General features: G+C 30.2%; 1 protein-coding gene across 4 annotated transcripts in view; it reads left to right on the forward strand.

Moving 5' to 3' along the window:
* stj (voltage-dependent calcium channel subunit straightjacket) overlaps nucleotides 1–27,944 on the forward strand; it is a 617,416-nt gene that overhangs the window by 570,330 nt on the left and 19,142 nt on the right. For all 4 annotated transcript variants that reach the window (XM_085809254.1, XM_085809252.1, XM_085809253.1 and 1 more), the window contains 3 exons: nucleotides 7,767–7,837; nucleotides 13,576–13,651; nucleotides 16,251–16,303. In XM_085809254.1, coding sequence (XP_085665380.1) covers nucleotides 7,767–7,837; nucleotides 13,576–13,651; nucleotides 16,251–16,303 — 200 coding nt within the window. The remainder of the gene's footprint in view (nucleotides 1–7,766; nucleotides 7,838–13,575; nucleotides 13,652–16,250; nucleotides 16,304–27,944) is intronic.

The raw sequence follows: 27,944 nt of genomic DNA on the forward strand, positions 1-27,944 counted from the left end.
GCAGTTTGATTATTATCACTAGATGAATAATATTTTTTCACCAAATGAATGTCAGGGGTTCATTAAGTGCCATGCTGCTTAAATTCAAACAGAAGTTGTGTTTTTCAAAGCTTATTCAGTGATAGAAATACGAGTTTATTCAGTTATTAGCGAAGCATATTTAATGTAAGAAAAATAGCATTGTGTGATAAGAAATAAGTAGGGGGCAGAAATAAAATGCGTTTTAGGATATGTAAAGTCTGGGCTTTCACTGTGGCATGATACCGGGTTCTTACTACTTCTATTCGAAGATCTAAAAACTTACAAGAATTTCTCCCTCCACTGAAATTTAACCGGAAGTTGATTAAATTGGACTTTAACATGGTACTTAAAAACACCCTTTGGTGTGATACAAATCAATGTTTATGGCACCTCAGTAACGTTATTGAATGTATGTACTCAATGACTAAATTTCTACTTGTTATGTTTTTCTTAGAGGAATGCCTACAAACTGAATCATTGATTCTAATCAATAATAAAATCATAAAGGTGCTTTATATTTTCAGTTTGTTAGCCTAAATATAAAACTTGAATAATTATTGTAAATCTCATTTTTTCTTAAGCAACCTCATCCTACTCTTAAGAGTGCACGAGCCAAGAACTATTACTCAAACAATTATCTATTCTATCAAGCAACTTTATTTATTTCGAAGTTCCTTTAAATCTATTTCAAAGACACATAAGATTAGTTTAAAGAGTAAAAGTAATTAGGTTAGAGAAATATACTTTCACTTGAAATTAGTTTATGATTTAAGAAATCCCTCAAGATTGAAATGATATTCAGATCCTGAATTGGAATCAAACTGTAGTATTTACTTATGTGGATTATTAGACGTTTGCATCAAGTTTCCCTTTGCTTCGTGTGCGAAAAATGAAGTATCTTGAGTAGATTAAAAGCAGTGAATTTTCGTACCCTTTTCAGCTGTCATAGGAATAATTGATTTTTTTCATTTAGACACATGTTGGTGAATTGTACCCAAATTTTTCAGCGCAGTTCACCATTGGGAACAATGACAAATGCAGATGAAATATCTCAGTATAAGCTTGTATATCTAAGAATTTATAATGAATATCAGAATAATATTAGGATACCTGAAGTAAATGCTGTAAAGGTAAGACTTTGACTTTCTATAAATAAAAAGAAGGCATTTATTTTTGAAAAGAAAGGTACAGGTAGGTGTGGTTGCACTTGATGAGGTAAGTTCGACCTTTTCTTTCATGACGAGCGGAAATGTAGATAGAATGTTGAGGTTTAAAACTCTTCAATTATATATCGAACTTAACTCTTATGGCTTCCTATTAAGAGTGGGGAAATAATCAGAAAAATTAAAATAAGTTTTTGAAATAATCAATTAAATAATAATCAAGTAAATACTTATACCAGTACTTTCAAATAATCATATAAATATATTACAGGTACAGTAAAATATCTAATCAAAATATCCAAATTTTCTAGGACCACAGCTCACTCGGTTGATTACGGAGTAAATAGACCAATTACCTATTTATAATGAAGCATATTGTGAGAGAGTTTTTTTTTTTTCGTTTATAATGTTTTATTTCAACAATTTTACTCAGTTAAGACGAATAAAAGTTTTAAGTTTTTTATTTTATTTAAAGATAATGCAAAACATGGAAACAAACAAGCAATGAAAGAACATTTTATGTGCCAATACACACAATCCATTTCTATTTCAAATTAAAATAAATCAACGAAGTTAATTTTATTTACACAGCACCCTAAATTTCCTGTTTTTATTAACAGGAGTAAATAGTCTTGTTTTTATTTTCGCTACACCAGACTCAAGCAAATAATCTGTATTATCATTTTGAATAAAACGAAATACATAACCAAATTTCTATTAAATTAAATTAAGAAAAGCTTTAAAATCAGGAAAGCAAAGAAGCACTTTTGATGATCAAGCGACGACTGGCGAAGTAAACGAAAAACAGTGGATCTGTATATGATACGTAATTGGTTTTTTATTAATGTATACAAGCTACATATTAACCAAGTTCTATGCGGTGTTACTGATGAAAATGTAGTAAACATAGTTGTCAAATGATATGTAATAATATTTTACTGACATAAGTTGACATATTAATGAAAACCTACATATTTGACAGATGGTGTGTAGTGAGATGTTATTCATATGAGATGATGTGTTACTAAAAACTACATTTTTCCAAATAATATATGGTGATATTTAGTATGATATATTTCTGAATTTAATGAGATGAATGTGTATGATATGTTTATAGGCTAACAAATTATTTGTTACTGTTGTCTATAACAAAATGTTTGCTATTGTAAGTCAATACATATGTCATCTTTATTCATTTCAGCTACTTTAATAGCTTCTTAAAATGAACATTGTATTATTTCATTTTTTATTGGTCCAAAACTTATAAATATCAGCAGCAAGTTAAAACAAATTAAAATTACATAAGAAAGCCAGTATAATAAGAGTTCTACTGTATGCGAAAGAGTTTTAAAATACATAAAATTTTAAAAACTATTAAAGTAAGAAAAAAAATTTGTTGAGTAAGAATTTTGCGTCATTAGAAAGTAAGCCGCAAAAGTATGGAAGCAGCAAATAAGTGTCAAGAAAAGAATACAGTTTAGCCATTTGGGGGGGGGGCTGCTTATCCGAGAGTTTAATTTTAACAAAACCAGATTTGTGACGTAAATTAAAGTAAAAGTTACTCTGTGTAAAAATTTAGTACATTAAAAACATTAGTAAATTAGAACATTAAAAAATTAAAAGACATGTAATGTCATAGTTTATAAAATAATGTAATAAAGGTAATGTAAATAGTACCTTTAGTTAATGAATTATAGATGATATATTAATCGACCTCTTTAAAATATCAATTAGTCCTTTATATACAACTTTTCACAGTGAATTGGCTTGCTTGTCACATGACAGACATTACCAAAAGAATTTCTATACAAACGCAGCAGTAGCATGAACGCTTTTTGCTGAAAAGATAAATGTAACAATACTGTAGAGGAAGTGCAACTTTCTTCTAGTGAACCAAAGATTTTCGTTACGTGATCCATCTAAAACGTAACAATACCTTAACAATACAAGGTTCTTTATGTGAAGGAATCTAAACATTAGCTACTAGAATCATTACGAGAAATTACACATGTACAAGATGAACTGTGACATAGGCACCCAAATAAATTATTCTTAGTCTATGTTTTGGAAACCAACGAATCAGATTGTTTAATTTTTGAAACCTCATCTGCTTCTTCTCAAAATGAATAAAGTAATTTTAAATTATTTTTCAGATAATTTTAAACTGCGCTACAAATAATGCAGCACAAAAAGAACGTTGCATTATACTGTAACTTAAATTTATGCACTTTAAAAAAATAGTTAACTATGCTTGGACTCACGAAAGAATATCAGTATAATTTTTGGACTTTTATAGAGTTATACAAATATACGGACAAGAAAACAAAACATTATTCATAATTAGAATGTATATTCTTTTTCTGTTTTTAATTATAATAATATTGATGATATTTGGAAGTTGCACAATAAAGTACGAAAGATTTTGCTAAAGTGTCTATGACAATAGATATAAAATCCTATCTATAACGTTTAAGAAACTTAAAATTGTAAACTTATTCTTCTAACTGAAGTAACATTTGGCAAGAAAGATTTTACATTTCTCACAAGTATATATCAATCAAATAAAGTAAATTCACATTTTTAAATGAAACATATGTAAAGTTTTTATCATTTCAGTAATTATGCTTATGTATTCATAACACACTTTGTTTTGAAAATTTGCCCTTTATAGTTCGAAATAACTTACACTTTATGCTTGCATTAATTTGTATAAATGCATATAATTAAAATAACATATAAATTTTCCAATGTAACCTACATTTATAAGACTGGTGACAAAAAGTATTCATAGTTGAGCCTTTTCACACATAATATGCTTCGAATCTTTGCAAAGAGTTATATAGGCATATAATAAACCAAAAATCTTAATTTTAGCAACCAGTTATGCTTCTCAAAACATGAGAAAATCAAGATCTGTTTACTTTATTTCTGATTTCTATTTAAATACTCATAGATGAAACTGATATATTTTTTCTTACGTTAATAACCTAAACACTTAGTCTGAAAGAACATTGAAATGCATGCTGCCGTCTTAATAAGAACTCTTCAGCAAAATTCCTCATCTTTCCAATATATTTTAATGAGTTCTTATCATTATATTTTCGCCATCTGTCTTCTAATGTTTATTTTGTTCTTGTCGATTTTTCTTTCGCGAATTTAATGCAATTTATATTCTTCGCCATTTCTTTCACCACGTGTAATTTACAGCTGTTTGTAGCATAATTTACAGCTGTTTACGTTTTCAAAGCACTCACATTACACTAATACGCATATATCTGAATTTTGTTTAGCCACTATCTAGTAAATTCCACTTCTAAATTCCTTATCTCAGTTCATATTTTCTTATTTCAGAGGTAGATATTTCTAAAAATGATCAACTTAAAAATAATGAAAATTTCGTACAGATGTCACATTATTAGTACATAATCAGGCATAGTAATTTTTCTTGTTCCTTAAGCATAGAATTTTTAATAGTTTATCTAAAATATTTTCAGTAATAATTAATAAACAGGAACACAACAACGAATCTGAATATCGTTTGATGTATAGATATTTTGGCTCAACAAAATAATTATGGATACTGGTTAAAATAAATATATTTGTATTTATCTCTCTAAAATCATTTTCAGAAAGTTGTGCAGATGATGTGTCTAATGTTTTGGCTATTATATCTACAAAGTAAACATCAAACTTTCAAGTAAATGTATTGAAAAGTACTTCTAAAGTGTGTAATGTCATGAAAATACGATAATAAAACTTTAAATACATAATTTATTGCCTCGTTTCCAGCACACCTTATTAAGAGAATTAGTTTTCAAAAGTGTTTAAATTATAATGGTACAAGCATTTTACGATGAACGAAGAACATCGCACATTGAGACAGAAATATTTGCAGTTATAATATATACTAAAATAAGGTAATAAGTTTATACTCAAAATAATTCTTTATGTTTTGATAAACGCATTCTAGACACTAAGAAGACGCATTCTAGACTCTTTCATATCGTTACTTCTAAACCTACCATAGTCTCCTTACAAAGCGAAGCCATTATAAAACCATTGTAAGCAAGCGTATTCCTCATCTAAATATATTCCCATAAATTTAAATAATTGTCATCCTCAACATACCTCAGTAAATTTATGAATCTATGGGCCAACCAGCGGCCGAGCGGTAAAGTCGCTGAACACTGGTAGTTCGGTCCGAATCCCGCAAACTGGCTGGCTGCATGGGCGTTTTCGTGGTTTTCCCCATGTGTAACGTGTATACGAGCCAGTTTCCCTTAGAAAGCCCTCCACGAAGGCATCCCTCCCCTTAGGCAGATAGCCCTAGTCTGCTTTGCCATAATTAAATAAACCAAACGAAACCAAATATGAATATATGTAACTTTAAGTTTTTTTTTTTTTTTTTACTATAAATGGGAATCATACGAGTAGAAAATTAAATATGTATCGGAAAGAAAAAAATGAAGGATGGTAATTGATTGATCACTCAAAGGATGGAAAGCTTACAACTGGCATCTGTGACCGAATTTATAAAGTATTAAATTTATTTAATATGCCTTGTGTTCTATGTGACACTTACTGCTAAACAGCCGATAGTGGTTTAGTGGACTGCATACGTAAAATACTAGTAGCTATTTTTCGATTCTATATACGGCTGTTGAACTGGCTGGCTACAGGAGGTTTTCGCAGTTTTCCCCTTACCAGTGATGACCTGAATAACAATATCATATAAATCTCAGGGAACACTGATTATTCTTTCACATTACTGTAAAGGATTATGCATTATTTCTAAACCTACGAAACTATTTTTTCAAAGTGAAATAACAATAAGGTCTTTGAGGCTATTTGAGGTATGATACTAGAAAGAGTTGGAAAATATTTTCTTTCTCAATCGTCAAAAAGCGAAAGCAGAGAAGGAATTTCCGTAAACTTAGACAGTTGCATCCTAAAACGTATATCCTTGAAGCCTTGATGTAAGATATCCTTGATGTATTAAATCACCTAGTTGCTAAAGCTTTAAATTCCGAAACACATTCCCTGTATTAGGATAACAATGTATCAGTTCGCATCGAAAAACTGGTGATAGAGCGGTTTAGAGGACGTGAAAGTGAAATTTCAGTTAAAATAACACGCCGAGTAACGATTATTGGAAGACTGCTTTTTAAATCCTCCAATAAACGTGACAGTGAGTTTGAACACCGTCAATACATCCTGCATTATTCCCTGATCTCAATAAAATTCATCCTGCTTGAGGTATGCTAGAGGGCAGAGTTGGAAAATCTCCATCACCATAAAGTAATATAACTTTCCACTCCAATCCTTATACAGTAAAATAGCAACATTTTTGAAACAGTAGTACCTAAAAATAGCTTAGCTATGCTTGAACCAGACTTGATCCGTCATTTACAAGATGAATCTCTGTAGTATTGTCCTCTAAAAGAGGGCTTAAACAAACTTAATGAAGTAGTACATTCTAGATGTAGGTATTTCAGTTCTTGACCATCCCTCGTATTTTCTGATTCACCTGCTATACTTTAAAACCCAAACGTAGAACAGTCTTTAAATAAATGATACTCACAAAAGATAATGAATAGTCTTTCTACGCCTGCAGTACTTAGCAGGTTAGCATTTGCTATACTAGGATACGTGCTTTTAACATCGCGTTCACTAAAGTTTCAGATAAACAGGTCAGTAAGTCTATTTTTAATTACTAGACGATTTTGAAAATATATTAATCAACGATAAAAGTACATTCATTCGTTAATGCTCAGACTATTTCCGTTAGATTAATGAAAATTTTGTACGTCTGATCTGATAGATTTTCCAAATGCATAGGCTATTTAATGCATAATATGCATTTTTATTTCAATTTAATTTTTTAAGTATTCAGTTATCGAATACGTTCGAGCACTGAATCAGTTTTAATTTTATTCCAATCGTTCAGAAATTACAAGTCATAGTATTTATAATACCGGTTTTCTAAAAATTATTTTATTACATTTATGTCAAATATGGCACTGTAAGTACATTTAATTAATATTGCACATATAATTAGAAATTTTTTACAAAATTTATGTTCGTAATAAACAGTTTCCAAACGTGTAATTCTCTATGCGTTTTAAGAGTTACTGAGCTGAAATAATAATACTCCTTAAAATCCATGATAAAAACTTTCAACCATTTCTTAAAAATGTAAAACGTATCGCAATAGGGGCATGTATTTGTGATGATATTTTCCCACTAGTACTATTCAGTTGGCAATATTCAGTTGATACTAAATAAGTTAACATTTCGAGATGACGTTTAGAGTAAACAGATCTCCATACATCTAATTCCTTTTTTAAGAATTTTTCTAATACTCTATAAGTAACAATTAAAATTAAATACATTCAGTTGCTATTAAATTTTTTGTTTATATATCACTAATTAGACTTATATTGTTCATCAGCTTTGAAATGTAAGACATTCCTTATTTCTTTGTATTTTTAAGAGTTTACATAGTGTTTGCGTGTGTTTGTGTTAAACGTTATTAGTATCAAGCCAAATCATCTGAAATTCTCTTATTTATTTATCCAACAGACGGGGAAGTTTTTTGGAGAAATAGATTTCACCTTATTCGAAATCTTGGTCGAGGAGAACATATATAGGAGGTAAGTTCCATGGAATATTTATGTCTAATTTCCTTAACGTTTGGCTCATGTTGTACATAAGAGAAAAATAAATTGCTTGGAACTCAGTTTTCGGAAAGTAGGTGTCATATATTTTGTTTACGAACGAAATTTAACAGAAATTTCGCCAATTGTAAAGGTAAGATTGGCGTATTGTTATTATCCATATTTTTGCGATGAATACGTACTCTTTGAAAAGCTTTCTTTCAAATTTCTGGCCAGTGTTTCTTCACATTATAAACATTATTATTACAAATTTCAGTAATAAAGTCAATCCATATTTAATAACTTCTTGTACTGAGAGATGATGAAAAATATATAAATGCACAAAATTCCATAAGAGTCCCAACGCTTTGAAAAATAATCATTTTGAAACATTGAAACTAGAGCTTCGGATTCTGTTTTAACTAATTTCTCCTTATCTTTATTGGATTAACCCAGCCCTTCGGCATAACCTTCAAACATAAATTCATATATTGTATGTAAATAAAGTTAAAATATTCATTTACTCCTGCTATCAATTTAAAAGAATCGCCTACCCGGGTAGAATGCTTTGTTAAGGTTAATTGATTCCCAAGTATTTGGGCTCAAGTTCGATTCATAGATAAAGTGTGCATATTTGTAATTATAGCATCTTAAGTATTTAGAATCTGTTTATACAAAAGTCTTCTAGAAATACTGGCGGAAGCGTGGCAGGACGTAGAAGACCCTTTGGTTCTACCACTCTTGAATTATTCGTCAGTAATTAGAAAGATAGACATTGCAGCCTTTATGTGTTTTGTCAAAGTTTAGTAAACAAAGAAGAATGATTTAATGATTGTATTGTAATACCATATTAACAAAATGTCTGAAGTGCAGCTCTGAACTTTGTTTCGATAAGGAATGCAAAAGTAGGTTCATACTGCAAGACACAATTCAGTGAATTTGGAGGAGTCATATTAGTATATTTTAACTCAATAGCTACCCTAAAATTATTTAATTCAATCACGTTTAAGAGTTTATAAGTTTAACTAAATGTAAAATAAATTCATAATTTTTATTCCTGGCATGTTTTGCTAAAGATTATCGTAATTAAAGTTTATCTATAGTCATTCAGCTCGCAGAAAAAAAATGTTCGATAATCTAACAAATACGAGGGATGACTTATAAATAAATTCTCCAATCGTATAATACAAGTTTGCAACAAATTAAAATAATGAAAATTGCATATAAACAATTGGAAAATGATTTCTCCTAAACATTACATATTTTTTTACAAAATCTCTATTTATTGTTATACATTTTTCCAAAAGTGTGATCAGTGTTTTTAGTGCTTTCACATGAAGAATGTTTGTGGTTTGTTTTGAGCTATCTGAGCACAGACACTTAAGTTTTAGCATTAAATAAAACATATTGACTTTCCAATATATTTTTCAAATGTTGAGAAACTAAAATTGTGCTATGCCAAATCTGGACTGTAAAGAGAGTTTTGAACGAGTGTACATTTCAAGCTTGTTACTGTTATACATCTTCTACAATGCGGCCCTGCACTATCATAATGCAAAAGCGAAACGTTTCTGCTCTCAAGCCTGATTATACAAATGCATTGCTTGAATGCTGATAAGGTTTCATAATGCATTTCGGAATAAATTGTCAGGATTAATTGTCAGGCTCTTAGGCAAAATTTCTATAAAAATCTCACCCACTGCATTCCAAAATATAATGAACATGAGTTTATTTACTGAAGAAACAGTTTTAAATTTCTTGAGATCCGGAGAATTCGGATGATGATATTTCATGGATTTCCTTTGGTCACAGTCATATAACAATGACACTAAACTGCTATAAAAATATTTGCGAATTTCTGTTGGCGAATTCCAACTGTCAAAAACCTGATACTTTGATATTTTTGATATCAAAGTTTTTATGGTTTTTAATTTAGATATAGGCAGAAATGTAGCACTGGCGTCGCATCTTCGTAAGGACCTCGAAGGACATCTCTAGGGAGAGAGAATTATATTAATGTTTAAATAGTTCTTTAAATACATATAACGCTTTAGATATGTTAAAAAACATTTGAAGATACACAAAGTTCACAAGGGTTGAAAGAAATTGAAAGAAAAGTACCGTGGTTATGCAACAAAGCAGAAATATGTTTCATTTAAAACGTGCAATAATCATGGTTACAATTGCGAGAGAATGAGATGCCTTGACCAATAAAATCTTCTTCTAGGATAAGATAACAGAAGATATCAATAAAACGGAGCATATTTTTCCCCAGGCGTTTTTGAAAATGTTCTGACTTGTACTTTTGAGATAATCCAGCAGTAGTAATTATCAAATTTTTGGAATGAACTAGCTTGTGTCTTCATTATGTTGCATGAGTCCACATCCTGATTAGTAATAAAGTCATGAAAGTCAGTTTACTTGTTATTAAAGTTTTGCGAGTTGCGTTCCACAGAGCAATTTTGATGAAGCCCAAGCATTACTGATGTATCTACTCACGGTTGTTGCTGTTAAGATTCACTTCCCCCTATAATGGTGTTTTTCTTAATCAGAATATTTTACAGGCCTTTGACCATGTTTATTATTGCAGATAGTATTACCGTGTGAAGTTTATATTATTTTTACTATCAGTTATTTTTTTAATTTGTTAGCATTTTCCATCATTTCTTGTTTTTTTCGCTTTTCCTAGCCAGGATGTAAATGAGTTAGAGTTAACGAGAGTGTGTTTAAACTGAAGTATCGGAAAGGTTAGTTGATTTTCACCATAGAACGTGTTTCATTCCTGAGTGCGCACGTTTTTGTTTTTACTAGCTGTTTAAATTCTGAAACTCGGCTTCTCATTCTTGTCGCAGAAGTTTAATATCATGCCGGTGTAGGCCGGTGTTACTGTTTTTAAGTCAACTTGATAAGTTAAATTAATTTGTGGAATCTTGAATTACTAGCTTATCTTTCAATTTAGTTTAGTTTACTATTATCTTTAGTTTTATCTTCACAAGTTAATGGTGGGTGGATTTTTAAGCACAAAGACTGTGCCGTCAGTAAATAAGTGAGTTCAATAAAAGGGTCTTCTGCTGTATTCATCTTCTAGTCTTAGCGATAAGTCGCTAACAGACTTCCAAGGTTTAGTAGCAGTTTATACTATCCAAGAAAATTAGACGTTACAACCGACCTCTGCTTTATGCATAACTCAGAAGTACCAGTTATGACTAACGAATGCCACTTTCATGGAGGTGAACAATGAAATGAAACCAAGCATATTCGGCTCTAAGAGTCGCAGCTGTCAAAAAAACATATTTTCTTCACAAACCACTGGCGACGTTATGCAATAAGACACCTTACTTATAAATCACTCTTAACGTATTCCTCATTCTAGAGTTGCATATTATCTGTCACCATAGTTTAGTAAATATTATGTTTACGAGTAAGAGGCTCGTTTAATAATCCCCAAAATTCTAATTTATAAATAAAGAATATTTTATTATTTAAAATTTGTTGTCCGCTGCTCTAGTTTTTGGAGGGGTTGTTTGCTTAGAACATCTAAAAGAAGTCAAACTTTTGTTTGTCCGCACAAGAGATCTAGGAATTTAGTTTGAAGGAAAAATGTTTTTGCATTAGGTTTAGTTTCACTTTAATTCTTCTTAGCTTAGTAGATGTCCATTATTCAAGCTGAACTCATGAAAATCATTAATGTATTTACTTATTTTGCAAGTGTGTTTATTTAATGTATTAATGTATTTACTTATTTTGCAAGTGTGTTGCAAGTGTGTTTATTTACTTATTTTGCACTTGGTCAGATATTAAAAAGCTCTTGTAATTATTTTCCAGCTTTTGTTTCCTAGTGCAATTTAATAACACTAAAATGTATTTTTATATTAATAATAAGACAGTTTAGTCCTACCATTCGTTTTAGTTAATAGATTAATTATACCATTTCTTTTAGTTTTTTAGCTAAAAGGAGCTCTACAATTAATTTTCAGTTGCAGCGTATATGGTATTTAAACTTATAAAGATATACACGAAAAGTGTGACACAAAAATAAGAACTTTAAATATTTTTAGGTCTTTACAACAAGTATAAATAAAAATAGTTTCCTTAAATAGATCTGTACAGTCGTGAAAACTTTGTTTCAAAATTCATTATTCATTGCAAACGTAGTTACTTTTCAGCATGAAAGAAGAAAAAAGAATTACATGAAACTTACTGATGTTTTTCTAAAGTGTTACAAAATTGTTAATTTATTTTCATTTAGTTATAATTTATTAAAGCTTTGGGAAAAGATTCAGATGATGAAACAAATTTATATATAAAACTTCCAGTGATGATATTCAACCACAATGTTCTGTAATTCTATGTATTTCTGCCCTCTAACTGGCCACTCCTTAAAATTCTGCGCTTATTTCTAAATATCGAATTTAATCAATACATTTCTGTCTCGCTATTTTTGCTGTACTGAAAGGCACTGTCAAATTCCCTTTTTTAAGTCTATCAAATCTGACTTCTTCAGTCGCAATATACAAAGTGATCATCATCATTATCTTCGTAGGTCCCTACCCACGTAGTGAAAAAAATGAAAATAGATATTCACTCCTGATTGCTGATCAATTTTCGAAGTAGGTAAAAATAATTTCCCTCAAAAAAACTTCTGCGAAAATTGTTTCAGATTCCACTTTAAATAAATTTAGACTGAAGTACGGAGCTACAATCAAAATAATTTGAAACAACAGAAAATAGCTTGTTAAGTCAAATTTTTGAGGAAATATGTACGGATCTTCGCATTAAAAACTTTACAATGTAGTATTTCTAAAATTATTGCTGTAATAAAAAAGCCAGGCAATTTTAGTTTTTGATGCAAAAACAAATTATTCCTCAAAGTCCCCATTGTATAAAAAATATATAGTGTTATTATCAATACTACCTTTAAAACTAATGTTAAAGTTAATATTTAGCTCATAAATATTCAAACTGAACTGTCCATTTTCTGTCATAGTGTTGAATTTTAAGCTGTTCATCTGGGTACATTCATAACAACATATTTTTATTTAACATATTTCTTTCTGTTATTCCATCTAAGTTGAGTGAAAGTCCAATGTACTTTGAGACGCTTAAATAAACTTGTTGACTTTTAGTAATAATATCTATTTTCTTACATGCATAAAAGATTTATACAAAATAATTGATAACTTAATCACAAAGTAATCAAGAAAATTAAAATGTTTGTCCTCTATAATATCCGTATCTTTGGTTTTTCTATAGTACCCGTTTTCTTTAGTTCAGTCTCTCTCTAAATCTCTGGTTTTCATTCAGTATCTGCTAACATAAAATCGATTAAAATGTATTACTATTAAAAACTTTCCCAAATTTACTGATTTAAAATTAATAATGATATATTCCCTTTTGTGCACGGTTTAATCAACTTCAAATATTATTAAAATTCCATTTAACGAAATACATAATAAAATGGCACATATTTTTAAAGTTAACTGTCTTTCTTTAAATACAAAGAAATAATGATTCAATGTGTTTATCAACACAGATTCAAGTCAAAAATGAAAACCTGTGATTAATTTTTCATCTTTATTTATGTGTAGGTTTATATTTTTATTTAACGTTAAAAATAATTATTAAATATAGTTTCCGAAAGGAATTTTTTAAATAAAGGAATTAAAATATCCTAATTTCCATTTTTTATAAATGTAAAAAAGGAAATTTTTATCATTCATGTCTTTTCTTTTCAGTGTGCGAATGTTCGACTATCAAGCAATATGCATTGACGAAATTACTTCATCTGGACCAGCTTCAATTCTTAAAACTGTAAGTTTTACTTTCTAAACATTTTCTGGGAATATTCTAAGAAATTACCCTAAAAGAATGTAAAAGACTTACTTGTAGCAGTACATCAGTTAAAAAATACATCTACTTTTGACAAAAATATTCTGTCAAAATATTTTAAAATCCAAATTTTTCACAAAACTAATAATTTTAGAATAAAACATGGCATAAAGTGGTTTAATAGCAATATGCTGAAAATTGCGTTAGCCTTAGCTGAAGCTAAAGATAAACTTGGGAAGTAAAATATTGTTGAAAATTTACGCAACTGAAAATAAAAATGTTATTAGTAATAACACAGCAAATAAAATTCAGTTTTAAAACAATAACAGAATCTATCAACAGATCTTGAATAAATGCATAATTTATCCAACTTAATCAATAAAAGGCAAAAAGAATAAAAATGCTACACAATACAGATTATGAAATGTGGTCATCAGCAGTAATGTCCGCTGTACAGCAATAAAAAGTGTAGATTCATCAGATTGTTTTGAAGCACCTGCCGTAAAAAATATGCATTTTCCTTGCCGGGACTCAAACTCTTGACCTGCCGATTACGCATAGAACGTGCTTCTAGTTCTACCACGAAGGCAATGGAAAGAAAGTAGAAAATACCTTATACACTTCTCCTTTTAGAGGGCGAATGGGAATGAGAACCAATCGACAAATCTTGCTTACAGCGAATTATCATTCACCACCTTTTAGTTCGGCCGCCACTTGTCAAGTCAATAGGTTCTTTTGAAGCAGGAGAAGTGAAAAATGGGTCGTTTCTTCGCCGAGATTCGAACTCTGCATTTCCCGATTATGTGTTGGACATGCTTCCAGTTACACCCTGAAGGCACTCGGAAAAGAGGGAGAAAATACTGAAACACTGATAAACTTCATACAAACTGAAAAATGTAACGTTATAAGTAAGTAGAACAATAATATTTACAAAAATGACTAAAAATGCAAGCATTAAAAATTTAGAATGCTACAGTACAAAAAGAACTGTTCCCAATATTGCAGCAATAAAAGCTAAAACAGATAATGTAGAACAAATAAACTAAAATAGTGAAGTCAGGGTATCTGCAGAATTCAAAATTTTTGTAAAAACTAAGATACATTTAAGATGCAAGGAGTCATGCCAGGAAAAAACAAATAGTGTCGCATGCTTATGCTTGTAAGTAGTCCCTGGAGTGTGGATTAAGATAGCACATTCGCATAAGAATAGTTAAATTACTCAGTTATACACAGCTAGTAAAACTGTAAAAAATGTATAGTAAGAAAAAGAGAAGAAAAAATTTCACCCATTTCATCTGACGTGAATATTTAAATTAAGTTTAAAGTGCTGTCTCGTCTATACTTACTTGTTCCTGGCAATTTCGAGGTTCGATGACTCCAGGTGCAGCCGGAAGTTCATCTGTACTTCAGCTTATTCAGTTACAAATAGCTGTAGGGATAATGATAAATACCAAGTCTTCTTCTCAGAAAGACCTTTATTCCGTACTACCTGTCTTTTTGCTTGCTAATATTAATGTGGAAATGTGTATTCCAACCTAAATCATGAAATGTTCTAACTATTGGTTGCGCTAAGCTTACCTAAGACGATTGCAGTTGGCTTTCATTTCTTAGAGAGAAATGTTATGTCTATGTGTCTTCAACTCAAATTTAATGAGCATGCATAATTAATGTGTATGGCTGCATAAAATAGTGTTTAAAGCACAAAGTTTTAACAAAAATGAAATGCCAAATATTCAGAGCTGGACTCGGAGAAAAGTATTAGAGATTTCCATAATGGGACTCCAAAATCAGTACCAAAAGTAGCCAGAGAAATGGGGGGGAAACCACTTTTACTTTTTTATTTTCTAAAATCTCCATATGCTAACATTTAAATTTCTCTTCTAAATAACATTCGTCCAAATTCCAAATCATGTGTTGGGGAGAGGGGTAATTCATACAAATGGCATATATGGAAAATTGGAACATGCTGTTTTGTGAAGTACTGATGTATGGTTTCGCAGATGCACACGTAAACCACATACTCTCTTCCTGTAAAGTTTTTCGAAATGTATTAACATTCTGGCATCTAAAAATTATTGGTATGTTCATTCCGCAGTTCCATGTAAGTGTGAACTTTTATGCACAAAGCACAAGTACATAGGTCAGATTGACCTAATGCTTTTCATTTATCTGAGAAAAGTATTTTCCAATTTAAACACATGTTCTTGAGGTTAACATTTAACATAACGTACTATGGTTTGTGTTAAAACCTAAATAAGTACAACAATAGAAATAAAAATTTAAATGAAAGGAGTTTTTAGTTTGGTTTATTTAATCATGGCAAAGCACACTAGGATTATTTGCCTAAGGGGAGGGATGCCTTCGTGGAGGACTTTCTAAGGAAAATTGGCTCCTATACACGTTACACATGGGGAAAACCACGAAAACGCCCATGCAGCCAGCCCGTTCGCGGGATTCGAACCTCGGAACGAACTAACAGTGTTCAGCGACTTTACTACTCGGCCGCTGGTGGGCGAAAGGAGTTTTAGAAAAAATATTCCAGTTAAAAGCATCACAATTAATTGCTATTTCTGTTTTTCAGCCCTTATGTCATTTTGGGAAAATAATGAATTGGCTGTGGAGCAAATTAATTATGTAAGTGATTAATTATTTTATTACTATTACATCATTAATGTTCTGTTATTACATAGCCATTATGTAAATGCTTAAATTATATGTGCTGACAATATATAAACTGAGGAGTGTAGTTACTATTAAGTTTTAAGATATATCTCATCAAATGTAATAGTAAAAATATTTTTCTTCTCAAAACTTTGACAGTAACAAAATAATTAAATAATTAAGTGCATAAATATAAACATGAAAAATAAACGTGTTTTTTTGAAATTAAATAAATTGTTTTAAGCACTGATGTACATAAATAGATCAAAAATTGAATAATATTGACTCAATAAGTACTATTAATGTCACGCAAAATGTTGCGAAGTTTATTACTTAGGAAAGATATAAAATATATATAATTATTATCAACCAAATGAGGCAAATTTTCAAGCAGGAAGACAGAAATTTAAAACAGTTGAACCAATAACTTGTAAACCAAAACTGAAATAAATGTAATTATTTTAAATTTCATTTAAATATTATAAATTGGATTTCTTTGATTACCTTTGCAATTCATTCAGATGTAATTCAGAAACGTTGCTCTGTTGATAATTCATTCAGCTGATTCTTGTTAAAGACTAAAGAATTATCATTTATTACTTAATATTACGTGAATTTCATTTCATTTTTGTATTAATTTATATTTATTAAAATTTTCTTTCCAAATTATTGACTCAATTATTTTTAATTTCTGCCTTTCTGTCCTGTTAGAAAGTTTCCCACTTTTAATTGGATTGGTATTAATTCTATATTTATATTGAAATTGTGTAATTTGTCTGTCCTTTTTTAAACGGAATATAAAACGATTTCTAAATTGACTTAAGTGTAATAGTAACTGAAAGGTGTTTTCTTGAAAATTATGAAATGCACTTTCATGCTCAGTTCCATCTCTACAACTTCACTCAGTATATGATCACTTAATTGTCAATATCTTTTACTTTCTTAATGAAACAAAATATGATTATGAATAATTTTATTGGATATATATAGCTACAGTTTTTAATTTCTAAAGCCCATTCTAATTTTTAATGCAACATTTTCATTCATAATATTAAAACACGCGCCTTTATTTTATACTATATTTTTTCAACAAAGGACAAATTCACATGCATCATGTTTAGTAGTGAAAAAACTTGCTCGGTGAATCTCATGAACCTAAGAATCAACCCTCGGGACTTCCTGCGAATCAAAATTGCGCTGTTTAAGACGAAGTAAATAACAAAAATAAGAATAACAACAAAATTTTGAGTGAGAAATAAGTTTAAAAAGGTATAAGAGAGAAAAATTTCTAAAGACAAAGATGAAAAACTATTATTGTGCTTTAAGAAGTTGTTCAAGCATCATAGTTTAAGACATTTCTGATTTATTTGATAAGGGAAAAATTGAATGGATTTGAATATATTATGAAAATGCCTAAGGGAAAACAGAATCAGCATCATCAGTCTCAAGATTACGCTATGACTCAGAAAGATCACAATGTAACTGCAAATGTATAAGTAAACACCCGTAATGATATGTAAAAACGTTTCGAAGGAAGATTTAGAAGTTTAATAATCTAAAATGCTTCTCACTCAATTCTTTAAACGAGATGCATGAGTGACAGTTGTCCTGATCTTCATAAGCTACAGAGATCTTGTAAATTTAGAAGAGGTTTACGTTTCTTTTACAACAGTATGCTTGCTTTCAGTGCTGCATTTATTTTGCTAATTCGTTGGAAAGCCTTTTTTTAAATATATGAAAGATTAAGACACAATAACACTCCGAACAAATACTAATTCAGAAGTCAAACAACAAAAATCGGCGTTATATTTTCAAAATCTTTGCAGGGCTAGTTTCAATGGTTTTACCGCCATCGAAACTAGTCCTGCAAAAATTTTTTAAATATAGCGCTGATTTTTGTTGTTTGACTTCTGAATTAGTATATGAAAGATGTTAACTGCATTATTTGATCCAGGACTTTGATAGATTATGCATAGCTTGTTAATCTAAAAACAAATTTGCTGTATGAATATTATTATGAATTTTATGCTGATACTAGAATAGTTGTGCATTTATCAAGATAATATTTTTCAAGATTTTAAATGAAAAATTATTTCTGGCTGAGAGTTAAAAAATTTCGAAGTTTTCTGTAACTAATTTTTAATAACGAACTAAATTTTTTCAAACTTCATAAGAGCTGCAACAGTATTTCTTATCCACATGTATATATGATTGAAAAACAATCAAAATAGAAACGCCAGAAAATAAAAATCCATAAAAGCACGTTTATTGCTACTGCAAATAACATAAATAAATAAAAATATTAATACAAATAAAATGTAAAAATATATTTATTACCTCATGGAAAGCAAGCCAAATGAAAAGCAATAAATTAAAAGAAACACAAACATTTAATTAAAATAAACGGCCATCGAAGGGCACGTCTAAAAGGAAGGATTGTATTACTTAATATTACGCTTATTAATATTATGCTTTTGTTCGCCATCAAGAATTAAGCCTTATCAAAATCAAATTACTTTTCTAATTTTGATTTTGATAATTTCTAATTTGATTTGATTAGTGGGTGCTTCCCGATTGTGACAAAACGAATATCAAAATTCGCCTCTTTTTCAAGAGTCCTTCTCCAATCCTTTTTTTCAACTGATGATTTTTGTTTTTATATATCGGCAAGAAAATGTTTCGTATAACTTGCTTTCTATCAGGCCGGAATGTATTCTTACAGCTTTCTTAAACGCAATAATAGATAAGTTTACTATAAATATAGATAAGTTTACTATAAATATAGATAAGTTTACTATAAATATAGATAAGTTTACTATAAATACATTATTACAAATTTTCTATATATGTAAATAATTTTAGTGAAATTATACACGAATTGTAGCATCTCTGGTATAATGTAGCATGAAAGGCCTCAAAAAGCAAAGAATCGCCAGAAAAATAGGGCTATAGAGGAAGTCCGTTTAATATTGAGGGATATGTCTAACCCTAGCAACTAATTTTTATCACCAAATTTAGCGAGAAATCGCGAAAACTTCGCCAGGCTTGGTAACCATTTGGCGATATTTTGGTCTGATCCCTGTGTAAGTGTAACTGCATCAAGTCCTATATAAATATATTCGGCCTCATGTAACTGTGTATGTCTTCCAGCAATTTCCAGAAATCCAGCTGCTGGAAATTTCTCTAGCGGCTAGAGGAAAACTATATAAGACCGGAAAGCGTTTAGTTTAGAGTACTGAGCTCAAATTTTTGAGAGATCAGCGTGCGAGCTTTCGCTTTGCATTGCCTTGTGTTTAATGTTCTTAGTAGTTTGAAGTGTAACTACGGCACTCATTAATCATTCGGGTTTAATGTTTTAAATGTCCAGTGTAACATTTTAGTAACTATGAAGTGGGGATTATATTTTATTATCAACTCTGATTTGAATATATCCACTTTGTTAGCATTTAGCCCTTGTTTTGTTTTTAAGCCTGGTTATGATTGGTTAAACCTGTATAATAGTCAAAATCCAAAACACGCGCACTTTTCATCCTGAAATCAGTACCCGTATCTTAAAATAATTTGCACTCGTAGAGTAATTTAGATTTAGTAGTCGGAGTATCTCAGTTAAGTAATTCTATATTATTCCAGGAGCAATTTTTTAAATTTTGTTGCATGATTTGTTTATGTCCCCCAGTATTTTGACAGTTTGGCCATTTATTTGGGACATGTAGAAGTTATTTGTACTATCATACTGTTACGAATTTTGTATTTAGTTAGATATTTTTAGTAGAATTATAATTAAAACTGTTGTGTTTCCTCTTGCAATGCAGCGCGAGATAAATTTTAAGAGAAGGCTACGCCAGAAAATTAAAAATTAGGAGTACGTGCATTGAACATTGAATATATAAATTTCTCTTTCATTTGTTTTGAAAGTAAATAAATGTAATTGACTAAGTTGTTAGCTGTAACCGTTATTTTATACGCTTGTTGGTTTCCAGAAATCTCGAGAAGCAAAGAAATTACTAGAAATATCTCGCGACCGATTGAAAACTTTAAAAAGCCGGAGAGAGACATCTTAGCTCAGTTGTTTAGTTAGGTGCTGTTGTTATTGTTGATTCGACTAGCTTTCTCTGTGCTGTGCGTTTTAGTTAACGGTTTTAGTAGTTTAAAGTATAACTACTCATTATTACTGCGTGTTATTGTGAACACTTGTACAAATATTTCTGAAAAAATTTCCAGCGTTCTGTTATATTTCTTTTGATAAGAATACATTTTATTATCCTTTTATCGGACTTGTGCATTCAATCTGTTACGAACCCGTGCGCACGCAACAATACTGTTTCGATTTAGATTGTAAATATAAGTATTACCCTCACTCTTCTTATATTACTTCATTATAGTTATACTTCATTACTTTCTTTTATGACGTTAAGCATCCTTTCTGTGAAAAGTATTTTAAAAAAATGTTTAGTCTCTTTTTCCTTAAGAACTTTGGAATGAAAATGCTTGAATAATTACTCATTAAAATGCAAACAGAATTATAAAATTTTAAGTTATTTTTACGTATCACACCTCAAAGTGAAGCAAATATTTTCGGAAAAATATAGAAAAAAGGATTGTGCCTTTCTAATTTTTTTTAAATTCAAGCTTTCCACTTTAGTAACATGATTAGACTTAACGGAATGGTTTCGTAAAAGCTCCTAATCCACCCAAGAAGCATATCGTCTAACGTGATGTCTAATGTAAATAAATTTGTGAATTTTAGTTGAGCTACGTAAAGGAAAACGATCGCAGAATAGATAAGTTTACTAATGCAAATGTAAAGAAAATGCGTCAGAAAACTAACTATAAGTTACTAAGGCAAATGTAAAGAAAATGCGTCAGAAAGAATACTTTTATAAACAATCTTACGTAAAATTTCAGCCGGTAGCTTATAGTTCTCAAGCTTTCATGCTGTTCTCTTCCTTTAAACGTCACTGAACGAATTATCGTCAGAAAAAAAACTAAACCAACAAGTTTCAAAATGAATACACGGATAAATACAAGTAACAATAACTAATATTATTTATTAGTCACTGTAGTTTGTCTAAAAAATCTAAAAATGGTAATTACTAAATACCTCCTGAGCCTAGATGTTATATAATTCAAATATAATCCAGTTAATAACTAAAACATTACTAAAAGGGTAGAAAGTAGAAAACAAGGGTAGAAAGAAGTCAATTAATTCATTTCAGTTTCAAGTGAATTGGTGTTAAATGATTACAGTTTGAAGACCTGTCAGCGTAAATGAATATAGCTGCAGCATTTTTGACTTAATTTTTCAAACATTATTTTTACTTCAAAAAATGCTTAAGGTACGTTATTGATAAATGAATAGTATACTAATTGATGACATTCATATTCACCATTGTTTGCACTCTGGATTTCGCAAAGATAAGAATACAATGCTAATATATAACAATGTAAACCTTACTCTTATAAACTAATATATTCGACGTATCAGCCTTGCTTCATTAAATTTTGATCAGATGCGCACTTGACTTTTACAGTGACCCTCATTTAGAAAACCTAGAAAAAATAGGCTATGCCTTCTTGTACTCGAGCAGATTTTAATCAAAACATCAAGGACTATCGATATAATTTTATTTAATATAATCCATTGTTCGAAGACATTTTCTAAAAATTAAAGTCAATGACTAAACAATACCAGTCCTAGATGGGAAAAAAATCTAACTTTTAACAAATTATGTATGACCTTTCACTCTGTAAACAGAAAAGAAACATCTACCTAATTATCATTCTTATTGAATATAAGAAGTGTATAATCTAAGTAATTCATAGTAATATGAAATGCGACATTCAGCTATGGATATGCTAGATCCGAAAAACCTATCATTCTAAAATAAAGTTTATATTTAAAAACACTTTGCCAATATCTGTGGAAGAATAGAGAAAAATTTCATTTTCAGGAATTAAAGCTCAAGCAAAAAAGTCACTTTTGATTTCAACTATCGGTAATCTAAATTTCTAAATGAACTGATAATTAATGAATGAGCATACATTAATCTTAATAGTGTAAGTGCAGTCTTTCATATTAGTTGATGGAGTAGAGAAAGTACTCGAGAAGATAATTTAAGAAGAGATATGTTACCCACATAAGTTTAAACATCAGTTTCTTTTTCTAAAGAAAATAATTTTATGCTAACAGAATATCCCTCCTTTTCTGAGATGGAAGTTTTATATTTGATTTACGTAATCCTACAGTATTTATGTCTACAATTCTGCTTGAAAATTTATGAGGAAAATTAGTTTTAAAGTCTTAATCTTTAAAATAATTTCTGCAAGTTAAACTTTTCCACGAGCATTATATAACATATATGTGTATATATGTATATGTAAACATAATGATATATATATATATATATATATATATATATATATATGATAAAAACAAACATAGAAGTAATGACCAGCAGAATTTTGATGGCGTAGATGTGTTGATCCATAGTGGAGGCGAAGACAAATTAAATCTTCATTTTTTATTTCAGCAAACATGTGGCCACAGTGAATTTGGCACATTACATGTGCCTATCCCATTACATTTTAGGTAAATTTACAATAAGAAAGAAGGAGCAGACAGGCAGCACTCCAGCTAAGCCAAAGCGTAGGAAGCAATGCGTTATGTTCAGGAAGAAATCTTAATTCAAGCTGAGTTAGTTTTGGTTCTCAATGCATTTTGATTGGATAGTTTATATTGCTATAGATTTACTATTGGCTGTTAGAGTTTTAGTTCCATTTACATCATCAGAATTATCTAAGAGTCATATGACATGGATTAATGTAGCAATGACGCAGTGCAGAAAGAAGTTAATATTTTTAGAATTGAGAAGGGAAATTTGCGTTGCTAATTTAATCTTCTACATATTCTTTACTTTTCTTACATATTAAATTAGCAATGTAAATTATCCATGATATTAATTGCTACGATTTTAAAAATCTTTATACAACATTTTCTATACTAATCCTCTATACCATGGAAGAAAATTTTTAAAAACTTAATCACATTACAAAAAAAATTCCCTTGTTTTAAGGAAGTTATCAAACAAGACAAATGGATTACCTTTCTTGACTGAACACTCTTAAATAACTGTATTCAAAATATAAATGAAATCTAACAAATTAACCATATACATAGTGGAACAAAAATTGCTTCACTGCATATGCAAACTTAATTTATTTGTTAAAGAACATACTTTTGTGCAAAACTGCGAATACTCTGAAGAAGGAAGAAAAAATTCAATTTATTTTTAGATATATTAATGATATAATTGCTATGAATAAAGAAGGACTTACGAGAAAATGTAAATTTTACCCCACATGACTAAAACCTAAAAAATCACACACACACACAAACAAAAATAAAACAAGAAATCATTTATATATTGTATATTTTGACCTTAACATTATTGAAAGAAACATTTCTCCCAAAACAGTTTACTTGCTTTTAAAATCATTTAACTTATTAACTGGAAATCAAACATCTCCCAAAGAAGACCACTAAATCAACTGAATTACCAAAAAAAAAAAAAAAAAATTTAACCAACTCAACTGAATTAAAAATAATTGCAATGAAGTCAGAAATATATAACGCAATATACATAACGAAATTAAACTACTTATTGCCAGACCAAAGAAAATAAAATTCCCAGCCTATTACATTAGCAAACTATTCCAAAAACTTAACATTAAGTACACCCCCTTTTTAATGTTACAAAAGAAGAGACAAATGGAAAACTCAACAGTCGATTAATACCGTAAGGATAACATTTGTAAATATGTAAATATTCACACTTTCTATCTATTTTACTAAATAGGGAAATTTATATTTTAATTTTTACACAGCTGTGTAAAGCCAAGCTTTTGATTTTTAACTTTCCTGCTCTATTTCGTTAACTACCCCAATGCATTCCCATACTATATACTTTTATTGAAAACATTATGTTTAACGATTTTTTTATTTACATCAATCACCTATATATGATTCATTACTGCCTTGAAAACAAATTAAACTTCTCTAATTTTTCTCAGTAGGCTCTTCTAAACTGATCACGATTTGCTTTAAAAATATCGATTTTATTTCCACTATTCAAATTTGATGCTTTTGGTAGACAGCTCAACTCGGTCCAGCATAATTGGACTTAGTTGAGTCTTTGCTCCAGCCTTCGCTCAGTGGAAACTTAAACTTCAACGGATTCGCCATTTAAAAGTATTACTTTACTGGGAGTACGTTAGATGTGAACGCTTTTCCTTTTTCGCTTCTCTTCCATTTATTTTATTTTATTTCATTGCATGCACTGCCCATTTCGTCGTTTTTTTTTATTTTTTTTCAGTTGGTATTCAGTAATTCACCATTTATTCAGTAGATTATTTCCTGTTTTTAATTTAAAACCAACAAAATGTATCTTTAAAATTTAACAATTATTCATAGAATGACTAACATGCCTCAAAAGACTTTCCCTCAAAAGAGGGTCGAAAATAGAAGTCCAACTTTTCTTTAGAGTAAGCTCTCGCAACCATTGTTCCATGTAATATGGACAAGACAACAACAACAATCTTCCAAGCCTTGCAAGAATTTCCCTAATTTCCAAAATAATCTGGAGGCATTATCATCCTGTATCAAAATTTAGAAATTTCAGATGCTCTGGTCCATCAGATGGTCTGGTCCATTGGCCAGATTCTTTCTCTTATTTTTCTGTGTCTGTAACGCATGGTTAGCTTATCCTTTGTTGAATTTATGTTAAGCTTTTCCTCTGGTATGGTAAGCAATCGACGTCCTCGCAAAAAAATGCGCTTGTGAAAGATTACCAGATTCAGTACAGTTGTGTTATAGGTAGTTGAAATCGTATAGAAATTACCTTTGCGTCCACTTCTATATATATTTTTTCTAATTCTTGGGAGATTTTAGTCATGATTGAACGAAACATACACGTTGCTCCTAAAAGCCACCTCGCCAAGCGGCTCTTTCAATTAACAAACCTGCAAGAAATCCCTTGCTTGCCAAAATATTCTTGTACCCTTGGTATCCGATCTTATTCTATAAGTCTTTAAAATCATTCTAGACTCCTTCAAACGTTTTTGCATTGTCGGTCTAAACTATGCTGCCAGGAATACATTGAGCAACGAATGTTACAGATGCTAGCAATAAATTTTTTGCAGTCGAATTGGGAATCAATCCCAAAAGCAGATCGCGCGTAACAGTTCACATAAACAAAATGATAAGCTTTGCCATTATGCTTTGTTTATAACGTTTCTATAAAATCTGTCCATGTTATCTCAAATGGGAATGCTCTCTTCACTGTCTAGTGGCAAAGGCGTAGCATCTTGATTCATTTGTCTTGATTTAACTATCTTTTATTATTAACTTTTCTGTTACTTTGCTCTTTACTATCTTTAATTATTAAATTTGCTGAATAACATCCAAAATTATAGGGTGTTTAAGTCTATATCTGCATGTAATCTTCCACTATTGCGAAGTGCTTTTAAAAATGAATTACAGACACGTTAATTTTCTAATTTCATGTCAAAGGTTTTCCAGTTGCCAACGAGTTAATTTGATTCGAGAAAAATGATTGGTGTACGTTTTTAATCCAATAAATTTCCGATTCTTACAAATCTTCTGTTTACTCTCGTTTATAAGGTTGTTCAAATAACCTTTTGTCCAGGCTGTAATTCTTAGAACTTTATGAAGTTTTCTAAATTTCTCCAAATTGAGTAACTTATTTTTTCTTGAATTTAATATAAAACCTGCTTGAAGTGTCTTTACATTTTCCTGTCAATTTGAATTTCTTCAGAACTGCAACTTATGGATACGTTTGGCTAGTAATTTGTTTTTCTTCATCAACCATTGTTTTTCAAATCTAACAATTCTTATTCTTCAACTCTGTGATAGTTTCACCTCTAATTACGGCATCTGCTAAGTTTTTGTTCATTAAGCAGTATCTCCACGGCGCTAGTACAGATTTTTCTTGAATCTCTCTGTTTTGCACAAATTCTGGCTCTTATTAGTGTGCAGCTATGAGTTCTAATCTTGTCAAAGAGAATCTTTACAGTGAGGTCCCTCGGGAACTTAATATTACAGATTGAAATTCTACTCCTGTACCTTGCCGGAATCTAAAATATATCTAGTGCCATGAGCTTTCTCACTGGCATTTGCAAAGCAAAGTAACTGAAAATATTCTATTTGCTGTTATTGCAAATTATTGAAACAATTCGATATTTCTACATTTTGTATTTATGATAATTCTTACTTTCATTCTTCCCAAATTATACGCAATTCATGAAGTAATATTTCATAACACTGAAATCCGTATTTCCATGCTTCTTTCAATAAAAATTATTGATTTAAAAAAACCTAGAGGTGGAATTAAACATCCAAAGGTTTAGAAGCTTTCTCAGTAATATTATCACCGAACTTCGTCTTCTCTTTTGTAAGTACTGTATCTGAATATGAAGAGCCTTTTTCTGTTTTCCAAGTGTAACCTAAACCCGTGCTATTTCTACAACGAATGTGTTTTACATTCTTTTTCCAGATTTTTTGTAAAGAATTTTATTCATTCCCTCATATTAAAATCTCCTTCCATTAATGTATTTTCTCTACCTTTTCAGTTGCTTCATACATTATATCTGTACCTGCTATTAGGTCGTCCCCACACAAGAGATTGTATAAAAGGGAAACTTATTCGAGATAATAGTCCTTGTGTTTCTTTATATGAACTTTTATAGTTGTTTTCAGTAAACATGTATTTGGCTTTGCTCCCAAGATTACTCGAGATACCCGATAAGATTTTAAGATTTTCAGAAACGCTACTCCTCGGTAAGAATTTCACTGCATTTCTGTCACTAGGCTCCGACGAAATTTGAACTTGTTGAATATCACCTGTGATTCGAATCTTACGTCGTCGAAATCTAACCAAAAGTTAAAGTATGTCTGGGTAAAGGTCAGGTTCTGCTTCTAAGCAATCAGTTTAACGACAGCTGATTTTTAGCATGTGATGACGTGTTGAAGACAACGCAAAGTTTCTTTGTTTTCTCTGATCACAGAATGATGCAGTAAAAAGTACCTTTTTCTTCAGTCTTCCAAATACTCCGATTCTTCCGCGATATCGCTTTGTAAATAACGTTATATAATAACTTTGTAACGTTCGTAGAACTTAGAATTTTTCTTAAATCTTTCTAAACCACAGCTTTGAAAATCGTTTTTCTACTGTCTAAAAACTATCTCCAAATTCCTCAGCATATTCTTTCCATGTCCAGCAAACCATATACCTGACGTCTACATATTTTTCGGATTCTCGAAGTTTTTTAAAGGCCACATTGTTTTTTAAGCTGTTATTATCGTATTTGCTCGAAAAAATACTCAATCATAAAAATCCGTTTCTGCTTTGGAAAACCTAATCTCCATTTTGCAGCAAACAAATGGTTTTTAAAGACAACGTCATAAGTTGTAACTCAAATTTCTCGTGATGTATTACTTATAATATTATAGCGATGGAATCCATTGGAACAATTAATCATTAGTATCCATTCTGGAACTGCAACAATTTTTGGAAATTTGGTGAGCACGACTTCAGAT

The sequence above is a fragment of the Stegodyphus dumicola genome, chromosome X2 (genome assembly GCF_044657685.1).
Source record: "Stegodyphus dumicola isolate Sdum_Otavi_A_Nest chromosome X2, ASM4465768v1".
In the NCBI taxonomy this organism is placed as follows: Eukaryota; Metazoa; Arthropoda; class Arachnida; order Araneae; family Eresidae; genus Stegodyphus; species Stegodyphus dumicola.